General features: G+C 31.6%; 1 protein-coding gene and 1 long non-coding RNA gene across 2 annotated transcripts in view; both read left to right on the plus strand.

Moving 5' to 3' along the window:
* LOC111429352 (uncharacterized) overlaps positions 1-3,470 on the plus strand; it is a 45,724-nt gene extending 42,254 nt beyond the window's left edge. The window contains exons 10-13 of the mRNA XM_071196878.1: positions 2,473-2,602; positions 2,659-2,912; positions 2,964-3,130; positions 3,197-3,470. Coding sequence (XP_071052979.1) covers positions 2,473-2,602; positions 2,659-2,912; positions 2,964-3,130; positions 3,197-3,284 — 639 coding nt within the window. The 3' untranslated portion in view covers positions 3,285-3,470. The remainder of the gene's footprint in view (positions 1-2,472; positions 2,603-2,658; positions 2,913-2,963; positions 3,131-3,196) is intronic.
* A 4,900-nt stretch (positions 3,471-8,370) lies between these two features.
* LOC139430213 (uncharacterized) lies at positions 8,371-8,561 on the plus strand. Its single transcript, XR_011640672.1, has 2 exons — positions 8,371-8,433; positions 8,489-8,561. It is a non-coding gene; the product is annotated as an uncharacterized lncRNA (long non-coding RNA).
* The last annotated feature ends 5,059 nt before the right edge of the window (positions 8,562-13,620 follow it).

Below are 13,620 nucleotides of genomic sequence, written 5' to 3' on the forward strand. Positions count from 1 at the left end.
ATTAAAATTTATACATATATATATATATATATTTCTTATAGAGATCATTAAAACATCAGTTGTCTAAAATTACCAATAATTAAAAACTAATCATATATCTAGTTTGTTTATTATGCCTGCATAATAACTGCCTATATTTCCTGAATCTGATTTAAAGTTAACTGACTTGTTAATGTTTTTGGTGATATAGATGGCTTCAATATTCTTTCTGTTGAATGTATCTCCTTCAGTGGTCAACACTTTAGGCGTATCAAAGTTAAATTTATGGTGATTCTTGATTGCATGTTGGCAAAGGGCTGTTTTATTATTAATTTTGTGTTGATTGGTATCATATTTATGCTGTTTTATACGATTATGTAATTGTTGTTTACTTTCACCTATATACACCTTATTACAGTTATTACATTCTAATTGATATATGGTATTAATCTTGTCAGTCTTATCTATTTTATCTTTCATATTACTCAAAATATTAGTTAATTTATTATTGTTATATTGTGCTAATTTGATTTCTTGAAATTCATGTTTCTTAAAAATGGCTTTAATTTTATTAGTTATTGTCGAGATATATTTTATTTTATAGAATTTACTTATTTTATCTCTATCTGCAACAGTTTGTATGTCTGACTCGTTCGAATTATTCTGATGTACCGTTTCTGTATGTGGTAAGAAGTCTGTGATCTCTGTTTGAGTTTGGGTTTCTATTTTATTCTTGTTACTAATACTTGTATTATTATGTTTGTTCGGTCTCATTTTTGTTATATTCTGATTTCCTTCTAAGTTAGATCTTTGTTCAGCATTAGCATTGTTGCTCTGTTAAATGTAATGACAGTGAATACATAAAAAATCAAGAGGAATCTTCATGTATTTAAATTTTATAATCATCAAAGTTAGTACTAATATTAATTTATAAAAAATAGTTATTCTGAAAAATTGTAAACGATTGATAGTTTCAAAACTAACTTTCAGTACTCAATGTCGTATATCCGTAGACACCATGCTGTATGTTAGCCATTTTATTGAAAATGCGGAAATATGCGCAATTTATTTTTTTGGGAATGGAAAGTATAGGCTTGAAACTACATAAAAAACAAATTGCAACCTGGGATCTTGTGGGATGTTTTTTGTAGCTTAAATTAAAATTTAACATTGCAAATAAAATCTGTTTATAAATAGTGTTGAGAAAAAGATAAATAAATCCAGCATTCAAAAAGCTATTACAGTGTTACATAAACAACACATACAATATAAAATTATAGTGAAATTTCATGAGGGTACAACTTTTAATATGTTTACAATCGTTTATCAATATTAATCAAATGTTTTTGGAAATTGATTTACAAAATAAGTCTTAACTTTACATGTTATTTTTATTCAGAGTTGAAGTTAATAAAAAGTGGTTATTGCGAGTATTACGATATAACCTAACGATCCCCATTTGCCAAAATGTTAAAAAAGAAAATTAGTAAAATCATGTTCTGGCCGGTAATTTCAAACTTGCTAACACTGTGCATGTGGGCCGATGACGTCTCGTTTAGATCACCCATCAATAATAATCATCCTTTAGTATTTTCTACTAACGATTGCAGTTTCTCTCAAAATTTGCGTTTTATGCTTACTTTTTCGTCCTCATGAACTATTACAAAAGTTTTATCATTTTCTGCTAGCTCCAACTCTACCTTCAAGAGCCTCTCATTTATTGCTTCCCAACCTCTTACAGCTTTTAAATATTTTTCCATCACTAAACACGCTCTAACCTTTTTGTAAACTCTTCTATATATCAGCAAATTATTTTGTAGTGCTAGTTGGCTTTACCTTTCTTTTTGGTTTCAGTTAATGCAACAATACGAATCCCGAATACTTGGTTTCTTCCATTAACTCTTTCTCTTTACTATGCATGCCTCTTACGTTCCATGTCGCAACTTTTATTCTATTTTCCTTTTTAATTTTCTTAGATTTCTTGCCATACTCATATCCATTATTAGTGTCTGTTTGGTCTACTTTTTATATTTTTTGGTGCTTTCTGAATGTCTTTCTCTAATTCATAAATTGATGATCTTTATGAGACAGTTCTTTTATTTTGAGTGCCCTCTGTCGCCGGATTTGCAGTATTTCCTTCATATAACTTGTCATCAACAATTAATTTATTATTTCTTAAGACAGCTTTGTGCCCTTCACACGCAATCTTTTAGTTTTGGTATTAATTCGCGCCATTATTTTCATGTTAGTTTTATAGAAGACATGGTTTCTAAGCCGTGAGAGTAGCATCACGCGGATAAACTGTTTATATTGAGACGAAACAAAATTGTTCTGGTTCTGTTTGCCATTTTTGATGTTAAATTAATTGATTTACGACCTATTCTTCTTCGCTTTATTTATTTTTGCAAAATGAGTACACTTTACAATAATTTAAGATATTAAAATTAGCGAATAATATTCTTATTACATTCTTGTCTTCTTCTGACCATTTAGCTTCTTAACTGTTTCGTGGATGTTCATGTTTCTTTGAAAACAATTCGGAATGAACTTAAAAATTCTTTAACAGAAGATCAAGTAGAAATTATTTGTGTGTCAATTAAAAAGAAGCTTGAAAATAATGATGGTAAATGATGATTATTGTCAATTTGAATTTATTAATAACATTTATAAAAATTACAGAAGATTCTATGAGTTTAGTGACGAAATTTCTTAACTCAACCAATGCCGTAACAAATTCTATTGCACTTTACATTTTGGCACTTTTCAATAAATTCCATTCTTTTTACGGCGATATTTATGAAAGTATGTTGGTAACTGCATTCAAAGTTTCCCCTAATGAAATGTGTGCTGTAATAACTGAAACCGTTCTGCGTGAAATCACAAATTTCGAAAGTGGACTTTGTACTGCATGCGAAAATTTTACTGAAATAGAGGTGAGTATTTTGATATTTGATTATAATATTTTAATAAATTATTTTTTATAGGAATTATCAGCTAGATATTTTAGTGCAATACCAAAAAAATTCGTTCCTACAGCTGCAATTGCTTGTATAGAGCTTGGAGCTAAATATCCGTCTTATAGTTCACTTTTGAAGGTTGTAAACAGCTTATGTGTCGAACAAGTTATAACCAAAGATAATTGGAAGGGTTTGTATGTAACATTTTTCTATTTAGTTTAATTAATGATTGAAATTAAATTGCATTCTGTTATTATCAGAGCTAGAATACTGCGAACACGTAAGTTTCCTTCTGAAAAGCAAGAGGAACAAGCTAATAGTTTATTAGTAATACTAGAAGAAAAATGAGTTAAAAAGTTATTATACGAGAAGTATTATTTTGGTTTAAGAATGTTGTGTTGTGTTTTGTTTTTAATTTAATTTGTAGTAGATATTAGATTTTCGTTTCTGTTCAGTGCCACAAAATATGTTTAATAACAATATTTTATTTATTTTAAAAGACGGCAATATCAGTAAAGATTTTTTGAAATTAAATGTATATATGTTTTTTCTCCACCACTTATTATTAGTAACCTACCTGCTCATCTCCTTATGAAACATACCTTGTTCATTGTCGAGGGCATTGTCTTTTTTAATAGATCTTTCAAACTATTAAGGGCTGGTAAGAATGTTATCTAATAAGTTATTTTGATGAACGTATCGGAAGGGAAGAGACAGGAAAATTTGTTAAGTAATATTTCTACTCATTCATAAGTATAAAAAATAATGATATTGAGAAACATTTATAGAAAATATTAGATTATTACACAAATTTTAATGTACCAACTAAAACTAAGCTAATAAAGCTTATAAAACTAATTTGAAAGTAATAAATTTTATACTTTTACTGGTTAAAAACTATTTATTCATGAGAAGCTGACATGTTTCGATCTATTCGATCATCTTCAAAGCTCTACAAGAAGCCGTACAATTTCAAATTAGTATCAAAAAATCAAAAATTTAAAAAATAATCATCAAAAAACATGTTGTTAGACAACAAAGAAAATTGAAAAAGTTATACAAATAAGTGTTGAAAAATATAAAATTTATAATTATTATTACTTACGCAGTCTATTTATTAACTTAAAGTTAACATTTCAAAAAATTTTCTTTTTATACTATTTGTACAGAAAACACTTAAAAACTACGACGAATACAAGTTAAAAACTCTTGGCCAAATGGTTCAAGAAAGAAATAAAACAAGATCTTAAAAAAGTAAAATTTTCACAACGGCGTATTTTTAGAATAACATCATGGGGTGTTCCGAAAGAATGTCACACATGTCTGATCAGAAATGAAAAGCAAAAGACAACAAACGAAAAATAATTAAAAATTAAAACATTATTCATTCGTAGGAATTAAAAGAAAACCATTTTTAATTGAACTAAGGAAAGGATTGTCAAATGGGTAGGATTAACTAGGAGTTGGGAGTAGCCGCAAGGACCCCAAAATCTGCGGATAGTATCTGCGGCTAATTATACTACTCCTCGGTATTTTGGGGAAACGGATTGGTTAAACAATTATAAAGTGGTATTTTTGTGTAAAAGACTTGGTCGTTACGACATTCTACATTATTATTGTTGAACCTGAACCTGTCAATCTCGTACGATTCCAATAAATTAAGCTTAAAACCCTTATTTTGTTTATGCAACAGAGAGGCATCATTGTCTATGTAAAATTCATAGTTATAAGTCATTAAATGTCTACCAAAATTGGATTCTTCTCTTTGAATATGTTTTTTTATTCTTGTTTTAAGACATCAAATATTACATTCCAACTTATAAACACCATTTTGATCCAAAATATCTAATCTATCTTTAGCATTAAATAAAATTTTCTGTGTAGTGTTGTTATTTTTGTAGGATATGTTGATGTTATATTTTTTAAAAATTCTCTGAATATTGTAAGCTATCGGACCAGGGTAGTTAATAGATTTATATATTTTATTGTTATCTGAAATAGGTTGAAGGGAGGTAGAAGATTTTAAATTTTGTTTAATTAAAAATTTATTGATTAAAGAATCAATTTCCTGAATTTCATAACCATTATTTAAACCTATAGATCTAATTATGTTCAATTCTGTTTGTTTTTCGTTATCAGAAAGTGGTGTATTAAAACATTTATAAAGATAAGCTCTAAAAGCTGCAGCTTTATGAGATCTATTGTGATATGAGTCACAAGGTATTATGGTGTCAGTTTGAGTTGGTTTTCTGAAAATCTGAAATTCGATAGATTCTCCGTTATTAATAAGAGTAAGATCAAAAAAATTTATTCTTTTATTTGTTTCTATTTCTATTGTGAATTTTAATTTGTTATGTAAGTTATTGATGTGACAATGAAAATCTTCTATTAAATTATAACCATCATCATTCCAAACTATTATGACGTCATCAACATATCTGAACTAATTTATTAAGGAAAATGTCAGAGAGAAGACCAGTCAAGGAGGATCCCATAGGCAAACCTTCGTTATATTTATAATATTTATTATCGAATTGACAAAAATTTTGTTCAGTGCAAGCTTTAAGTAAGTTGTAAGTATGTTGAGCGCTTATTGAGTCTGTTTTATTATTTAACAATTGTTTAGCAATATCAAGTGTTTCATTAATTGGAATGTTAGTGTAAAGGTTTGTAACATCAAAAGATAATAAAGTGAAGTTTTTAAGTAAATTTATGTTTTGTAATGTGTTGATTAAATCAGTTCTGTTACTAATAGAATAGTCTGCTTTATATTTGAAAAATTGAATTAAAAACTTTGATAATTTATATGTGCTCCAGTCAATAGATGATATAATAGGTCTAATGGGATAATTATTATCTTTGTGTAGCTTAATCAAAGAGTATACCAAAGGTGTTTTAGGATTCATGGGTAAGAGATTAAAATTGTTTATGTCGTTATTATTTAAAAATTCCTTCGATTCTTTAAGAATCTTTTTTATTTTAGTGTGAAAAGCGTTAATTTTTTAAATAAGGGTTTTAAGCTTAATTTATTGAAATCGTACGAGATTGACAGGTTCAGGTTCAACAATAATAATGTAGAATGTCTTAACGACCAAGTCTTTTACACAAAAGTACCACTTTATAATTGTTTATCCAATCCGTTTCCCCAAAATACCGAGGAGTAGTATAATTAGCCGCAGATACTATCCGCAGATTTTGGGGTCCTTGCGGCTACTCCCAACTCCTTTCTAGTTAATCCTACCCATTTGACAATCCTTTCCTTAGTTCAATTAAAAATTGTTTTCTTTTAATTCCTACGAATGAATAATGTTTTAATTTTTAATTATTTTTCGTTTGTTGTGAAAATTTTACTTTTTTAAGAACTTGTTTTATTTCTTTCTTGAACCATTTGGCGAAGAGTTTTTAACTTGTATTCGTCGCAGTTTTAAAGTGTTTTCTGTACAAATAGTATAAAAAGAAAATTTTTTGAAATGTTAACTTGAAGTTAATAAATAGACTGCTTAAGTAATAATAATTATAAATTTTATATTTTTCAACACTTATTTTTGTATAACTTTTTCAATTTTCTTTGTTGTCTAACAACATGTTTTTTGATGATTATTTTTTAAATTTTTGATACTAATTTGAAATTGTACGGCTTCTTGTAGAGCTTTGAAGATGATCGAATAGATCGAAACATGTCAGCTTCTAATGAATAAATAGTTTTTAACCAGTAAAAGTACAAAATTTATTACTTTCAAATTATTTAGTCACTGGTTACAATGGATCCAACAAATAATTTCTTTCAATTCTTATAAAACTACTTTTTATTATTATTTTCTTCTTTAATTTCAACGTACTTTTCAATAAGTTCGAATTTCTTCTTTCTATAAGCTTTTTTCGATGCTGTAAGCTGCAATTTCTCTTCATGATAAGTTTTCAAATCATTCCTAATTTCTAATAATATGTCGTAGTTGCATTTGTATATTTGTACTTTATTATTGTATATGGTTAAGATGTTTCTGTAGAAGTTAATGTTTTCTAGAAGTTAAAAAACATTCTGAAATGTTTATTTCATCCATTCAATATTTAATATGAAAATAAGCAGAATTTAGTAATGTTGATATTATTGGCATACTTTATCGCCAACCGGCAGCAAAATATGCTTTATGTTATCCATTTGTGGCAGTAAAGTGACACTTTGTGCTACTGTCTAGCAAACCGCATTTAGTAGCAGGTAATAGTATAGTAATAGTATTGATAGACATTTCGTACATAATCTCAATATAAGAAAGCTATTATTTCTGTTATATTATATTATTTTTTGATTAGTAGGTCGTGTCAGAACTGTGGAATAATGGCTTCATTATTCAACACTTGTCAGTCGTGCGAGTAATGCGTGTCATTACCAGTCAAAAATCAAATGCATAACGAATAGAAAATTCAATAGTTGTAGATAAAGTATTTTATCTACGACTGCTTAGATAAATCATCATTACCACACTCATTTGAGGTGATTTGAGTTACGTAATGAAGTTCATTACCGCACTGGTTTCATTACGTAACGCATTTTTGGCCCATTCAGAACAGACTTAATTTATTGAAACGAGCAACAATACAAAAGAAAAAGTGCTACCTATTTAAAGAGAAACAATACTATTTATTATAAACATTAATTATTATGTTATTGACACATGTTATTAAAACTAACATTAATTCAAAATTGTCAACAATCATTTCAAAATATTTTTATAAATGTCAAATAGACTTTTTTAAAGAAATTGATTTTTTAGTAATTTTTAGCAGTCGTAGATAAAATGCTGTATATCACACGTGGGCTAGAGCATAATTACAGTACTCGTACTCGGATTTTTATTTTTGGGGACGATTGAAACAAATTACTTACCGTGAATCATTGCAAGATGATGCAGAACTACTAAAACTAAAAATAATAAAAGCGATAGAATCTCTACTACTGGCGGAAATTCGTACTTCTTATAAAGCATTTAGAACTCGTCTTCAAATGTGTGCCGAATTGGGAGGGAGTTTGTTTGAATGAGGATTTGTTCACTTACAAATAAATAATATTTATTATTTACATACATAGGTAGTGTGTTATTACTTATTACATAAATTTACATTTAAAATATTTTATTCAATTAGCCATATTTTAATTTGATTTGTCCGTATATTTTTCTAACGTATTTTCTAACGTATTTTAAAATTTTTCTAACGTTTTTCGGCCTTTTACCTTAAAAGTCTCGCAGCCTATCCTAAATTTGTTATCTTCGCCTTTTCGTAAGTTTTTATATTTTTAATTTGTTATTATCGTTAACCGCTTTATATTTTTAGATTTAACCTCTTATAAATAGTTTTTTGGTCTTCAACCACGTTTTACCTTTTGACCTTTAAAATATTTTTGCTGCGCATTAAAAATTTTCTCCTTTTCAACATGTTTAAAAATTTTTGATAATATTTTTGGTAATGTTTTTCTCAATTGTGAACTTTATTTTTGACTGTAAGTTTTTTATTTTAACATAATTTATTTTTCCTAATTATAAAAATTCTTGTAGTTTTCGACTGAAGATGAGGTAATACCTCGAAACTAGTATCGAAGCATATAATAAAAAGCAAATAAGAGGTTAATTTGATGTTTCATTACGTATATTTTTCACTAATATAAGTTGTAACTTTTATTTTATATTATTAGTTTCTATGGTTACATTAACTATAAATTTTTAATTTAGGAAAAGTATAATTTTTACATAAAAATGGGAATAATTAGTTAACTTCTATAGTTAGAATATAAAGTTCGTACGATTTAGTGGTTTGAACATATCCGACGTATTATTTATGCTGAGATAAGTTTGAAAAATCAGTAATAAATTTCTTTTTCCTCTTTGTAACTCGATCCGGGGACATACTGTATATATATATATATATATATATATATAATGTTAAAGCGTAGTGCTTCATGGATGGAGAAGTATGCGTTGCTGTGGTCGACAACGCACTGAAGATGCCAGGTGAGATCTTGGCGAAACACCTGCCCCTTTCCGAAGGGAACCAACAAGAGGAACGGATGAAATCTCGGAGCAACATGTCATGAAACTAGTAATTTTCTCCGACGTTTCGTTTTCGTGAAACTATCATCAGGTTTATTTTTTCTTATGAACGCCATATTTGATTTTCACACCAAAAAATAGGATAATGAATTCTGATTTCAATGATATGTCACACAATGTATTTCATTTTAAAAAAATATATAATTTTTTTTCCGTATGTTAAGTTGAAGCTTTTTGCCGTTATGGGGTGGGGGAGGCCGGCTCGTTTTCTAGCTCAAAGCACGCACTCCAGTAAACATAGTATATCTCGATGGTTTCCATAGAAACCAACAAACAATACTTATGAAGAATACTTCGGCTGTCTTAAGAATGTTTTTTCAGGTTCACGAAAAAACGAAAAATAAAAAAGTTATAGGCAAAAAACGAAAAAGTATTTTTGTTTTTCGGCCATATTTTAAAAACTAAAACGGCTAGATCCAAAAACTTAGTTGAAAAATGATGAGCTCTAAGATCCGCAACTTTACCCCCATTTAACCATTTTTGTGTCTCTAATAGTTTCTGAGATTCCAATGGTGGGGGTCGAATTTGAATTACCCAAAATACAGGGTATATATATTATAGAAAATGGCACACTAGGCTAAATATCCATATATATATGTGTGCATTTTTCAAAAAACCCTAATTATCTCCTAAACTATTAATGTTAGCTATGGGAGATAATAATATGGGATATAAAAAATCATTGTACATCTAGACACCGAAGACGACTAAGTAATAAAATACGGGGGGTGCCATTTAAAAAAATGAAGTTATGGTACTTCCAAATTTCGAAAAGTTAACGTGCCATAGTAAAGTGACCAAACGTTCTAGACAGCCGTTCTCGGCACCAAAACATACTCCATCATGTTGCTTAAGCATGTTCTGAATCCTAAATTGATATCCAGACATGGGTTCAAAAAATCAAGTGTCTAGTTTTTTGAACACATCTCTGCTGGACCAGATTTTTCTAGAAAAATTTTAATAACTCGAGAACGGCCGAATAAAATTGCAAAAAGGAAAGTTATTTATAAACCGTGAAAACAGACAAATCAAAATATGTAAAAATATAGAGGTGTTCCATTTAAAAAAATAAAGTAGGTGGCGACTTCCGGTATAACCGGAAGTGCTAGAAATCTGAAAATATTTTAGTCAAAGAGAACGCAATTGATAATACTTAAGTATGAATTCTCATATTTTTATTTTGGCCAGAACCCCAGAAACGTCTAATAACCGGTCTCGCTGAGACACCCTGTATTAATAAATAAAATTATCTTGCCAGGGGACTTTTCCTTCGTTCACAAAATAACCAATAAATTCACTTCTTATTTGTTTTGCCGTTCTGGGAGCATTTTCTTGACGAATACATTGTAATGGTTCAAGCGTTGATATTGTTGTTAAAAGTCCTAGAAAGTATGCAAAACACAAGATCCTGTTACGACCGTTTCAATATTTTTGGGTGACATATTAATTTCTGTTCTGTAAATTCTGAACCTCGCTGCTAAAATGCCAAACACGTTTTCAACAATGCGACGTACTCGTGATGTTTGATAATTATAAATTTTCCTTGCTCTACTGTCTAAGTCATTTTGCCGAAATGGTTTCATCATATCTTTTCTAAGAGAAAACGCGTCGTCAGCTACGAACACACACGGAAGTGTTCATGAACTATTTTTAATCTATCTTCGTTAGAAATATTTAACGTGTAGTTTTCCAGCTATTCATAAAATTGAACCACTCCTCCATTAGATACTCTATCATTTGTTCCAAAATCAAATAAGAATCTGTATTTTGCGTCAACTATTGCCAAGAGGACCATACAATGTCTATTTTTGTAATTGTAATAAAATAAACCACTGTTACGTGGAGGCACGATTTCAACGTGCTTGCCATCAATGGCTCCTAAACAGTGAGGAAAGTTCCATCACTCCTGGAATTCCTTTGCTATTGTTTTCCATTCATCTTTTGTCTGTGGTAACTAAAAAAAAATTTAGGTTCATCATTAATCTTTACGTCTGGGAACATTAAACTGTTTCTTTTTTACAGGAGCAGTCAACGTCGCAATACAACGAATCAGATAGCGATCGAGACACACCAACACCAGGTCGTTCTGATACCTAAAGAGACACAATAAGACGACTTGGTCGTTCAAAACCAGTGAAGAATACGTATGAAGAAGTACTCAAAAGTGTGAATGAACATTTTAAACGTCCTAAGATACCAGAAAATCGTTTTGAAGTATATGGAAGAAATGTAGACATGAAATTGCAAGAATTACCAAAACAGCAAAGAATTATTGCAGAAAAAATTATTAACGAGGCACTGTTCTTGGCTACATTACATTACATTGCATCGACTACATATCGGGTAAGGATCTAAGGATCTATTGTACCCCGATAGATATCGTTATCAAATTTCACCGTGCAGTCCAATGCTCTTAACGAACATTAATACCTTGCTCGGCGAAAGGTCATTCAGATCCCTTGAGGAGATAAACTGCGACCCAAAAATCGAGAATCTGATACGGTTAACGGCAGGGCAGTGGCATAAAACATGCTCAACTGTCTCTGCTTCCTCCGCACATAGTCGGCATTCAACATCGTCGGCTAAACCTAACAAGTTGAGGTGTGCTTTTAATCGGCAGTGCCCAGTAAAAACACCCATTAGAACTTTTATGCTACTACGGGCAAGTCCTAAAATATTCCCGGGTTTGACAGTGGCGATGTTAATGAACACCTTAGCATGTCTCATTCCAGGAGAATTGGTCCACAGTAGGCGAAGTCTCTCTTCAGTCCACAGTCCAATGCTATATTTGGCCATCGCAAATGATACACCAACTGCTGGTTCCGGCCCCACAAACGCTTCAGCGCTGCCATCTCGTGCTAGCTTATCTGCCGCTTCATTGCCAGCAACCCAAAAGTGACCCGGGACCCAGATCAGAGAGACTCTGTTATCACAACTCGGTGTGTTTAATGTTCTCTTACAATCATTAACCAGAGCCGACACCGTTTTCACGGCTTGCAGCGCCTGGAGAGCGGCTTGACTGTCTGAGAAAATTCGTACTGTCATGTTCTTCACTCCTCTTTCAAGAAGGATTTTAGCACCCATGTCAATAGCAAATACTTCCGCCTGGAATACAGTACAGTATGTACCCAAGCTGTAAGCTTGCTTAATTCGAGGTGTCTGGCAGTATACTCCTGCTCCGACCCCTTCAGGCGTTTTTGATCCATCTGTGTACAAGCAAATGTCTGCCTGAATCAGAGAATTTTCATTTTCGATCCAGGACTGCCGCTCAGGCAGTACAATCTGGTATCGAGCATTAATCACTAATAGTGATACCGCCAAATCTGACGGCATTGATAGCACAGTATCAGTGCTTATAATGTCTTCCGCAGCCCATTGGTAGGACATGTCGGAACAGTTTTGAGCACATTGCTTAAATCTGTAAATGGTTGTTCTAGCCACTTTCTCTATATGCAAATGCAGAGGAGATAGGCCAAGCAGAACCTCCATTGCTAGAGTTGGCGTTGTGCCTATCGCACCAGAGATTGCCAATCCAGCTATTCGTTGAATTTGTGAAAGTTTACTGATAACTGAAGTCTGTCGGACTTTCCTATACCAGGCTGCTGCTCCGTATGTGATCATAGGTCTAACCACAGTCATATAGAGCCAGTACAGTCTTTCAGGGGTAAGACCCCAATTTTTTCCACAAAGACTGCGACAAGTCCACAAGGATAGTCTAGCTTTGTGCAAAGCTCCCTGCAAATGTCCATTCCATGACAAGGTTTTGTCTAGGATTACTCCTAGATATTTGACTTCCTTTGAAAAAGGAATTTCTTCACCTTGGATAGTTGGGCGGATTAGTCCATCCAACTTTCGCTTCCTGGTGAAGGGCACAACAATTGTCTTTTGCGGGTTTATTGAGAGGTTCTCTCCCTTACACCAAGCGCAAATGGTATCTAGGGTCACCTGGAGGACTTTAGATATCCTCGGCAAACAGGTTCCTTTAACCATAACGACAATGTCATCAGCATAAGCTTGTATTTCCATACTAACGGCTTCGAATATCGCAATCAAATCGTCAACTAGAAGGGACCAAAGCAGGGGAGATAACACCCCTCAGTGGACCAGATACCAATGGCACCGTACGGATATACCGTTCCAGAACTTTTTCAAGGGTTTTCAGCAGAAATGACGTTAAGCTGATGGGTCGAAAGGCATTAGAAGTAGGGACCGAACGTTGAGTATGTAAGATACCTGTACCAAGTATCTGGTCAAGGTCTGAAAGAATTTAATATCAACCCCGTTTTTATCTCTGATCAAAAAATTGGTCAAATTTTGAATAATACTAAACCCAAGATTGCCCTCGGTGCGATGAGTGGAGTCTATAGTGTTGCCTGCTCCGACTTTGACAAGCTCTATGTAGGTCAAACTGGCCGTAATTTGATGGTCAGGTTCAGGGAGCACATGAATAAGGAAAGCTCAGCCATATATAAACATTTAAAATCTGAAAATCATAACACCTCCTTCAACAATGTGAAAATCCTTAAACAAGCTAATAAATCTAAAGAACTGGATTTGTATGAAGAATATTACATTCATAT

Source organism: Onthophagus taurus, chromosome 6, assembly GCF_036711975.1.
Source record: "Onthophagus taurus isolate NC chromosome 6, IU_Otau_3.0, whole genome shotgun sequence".
Taxonomy (NCBI): Eukaryota; Metazoa; Arthropoda; class Insecta; order Coleoptera; family Scarabaeidae; genus Onthophagus; species Onthophagus taurus.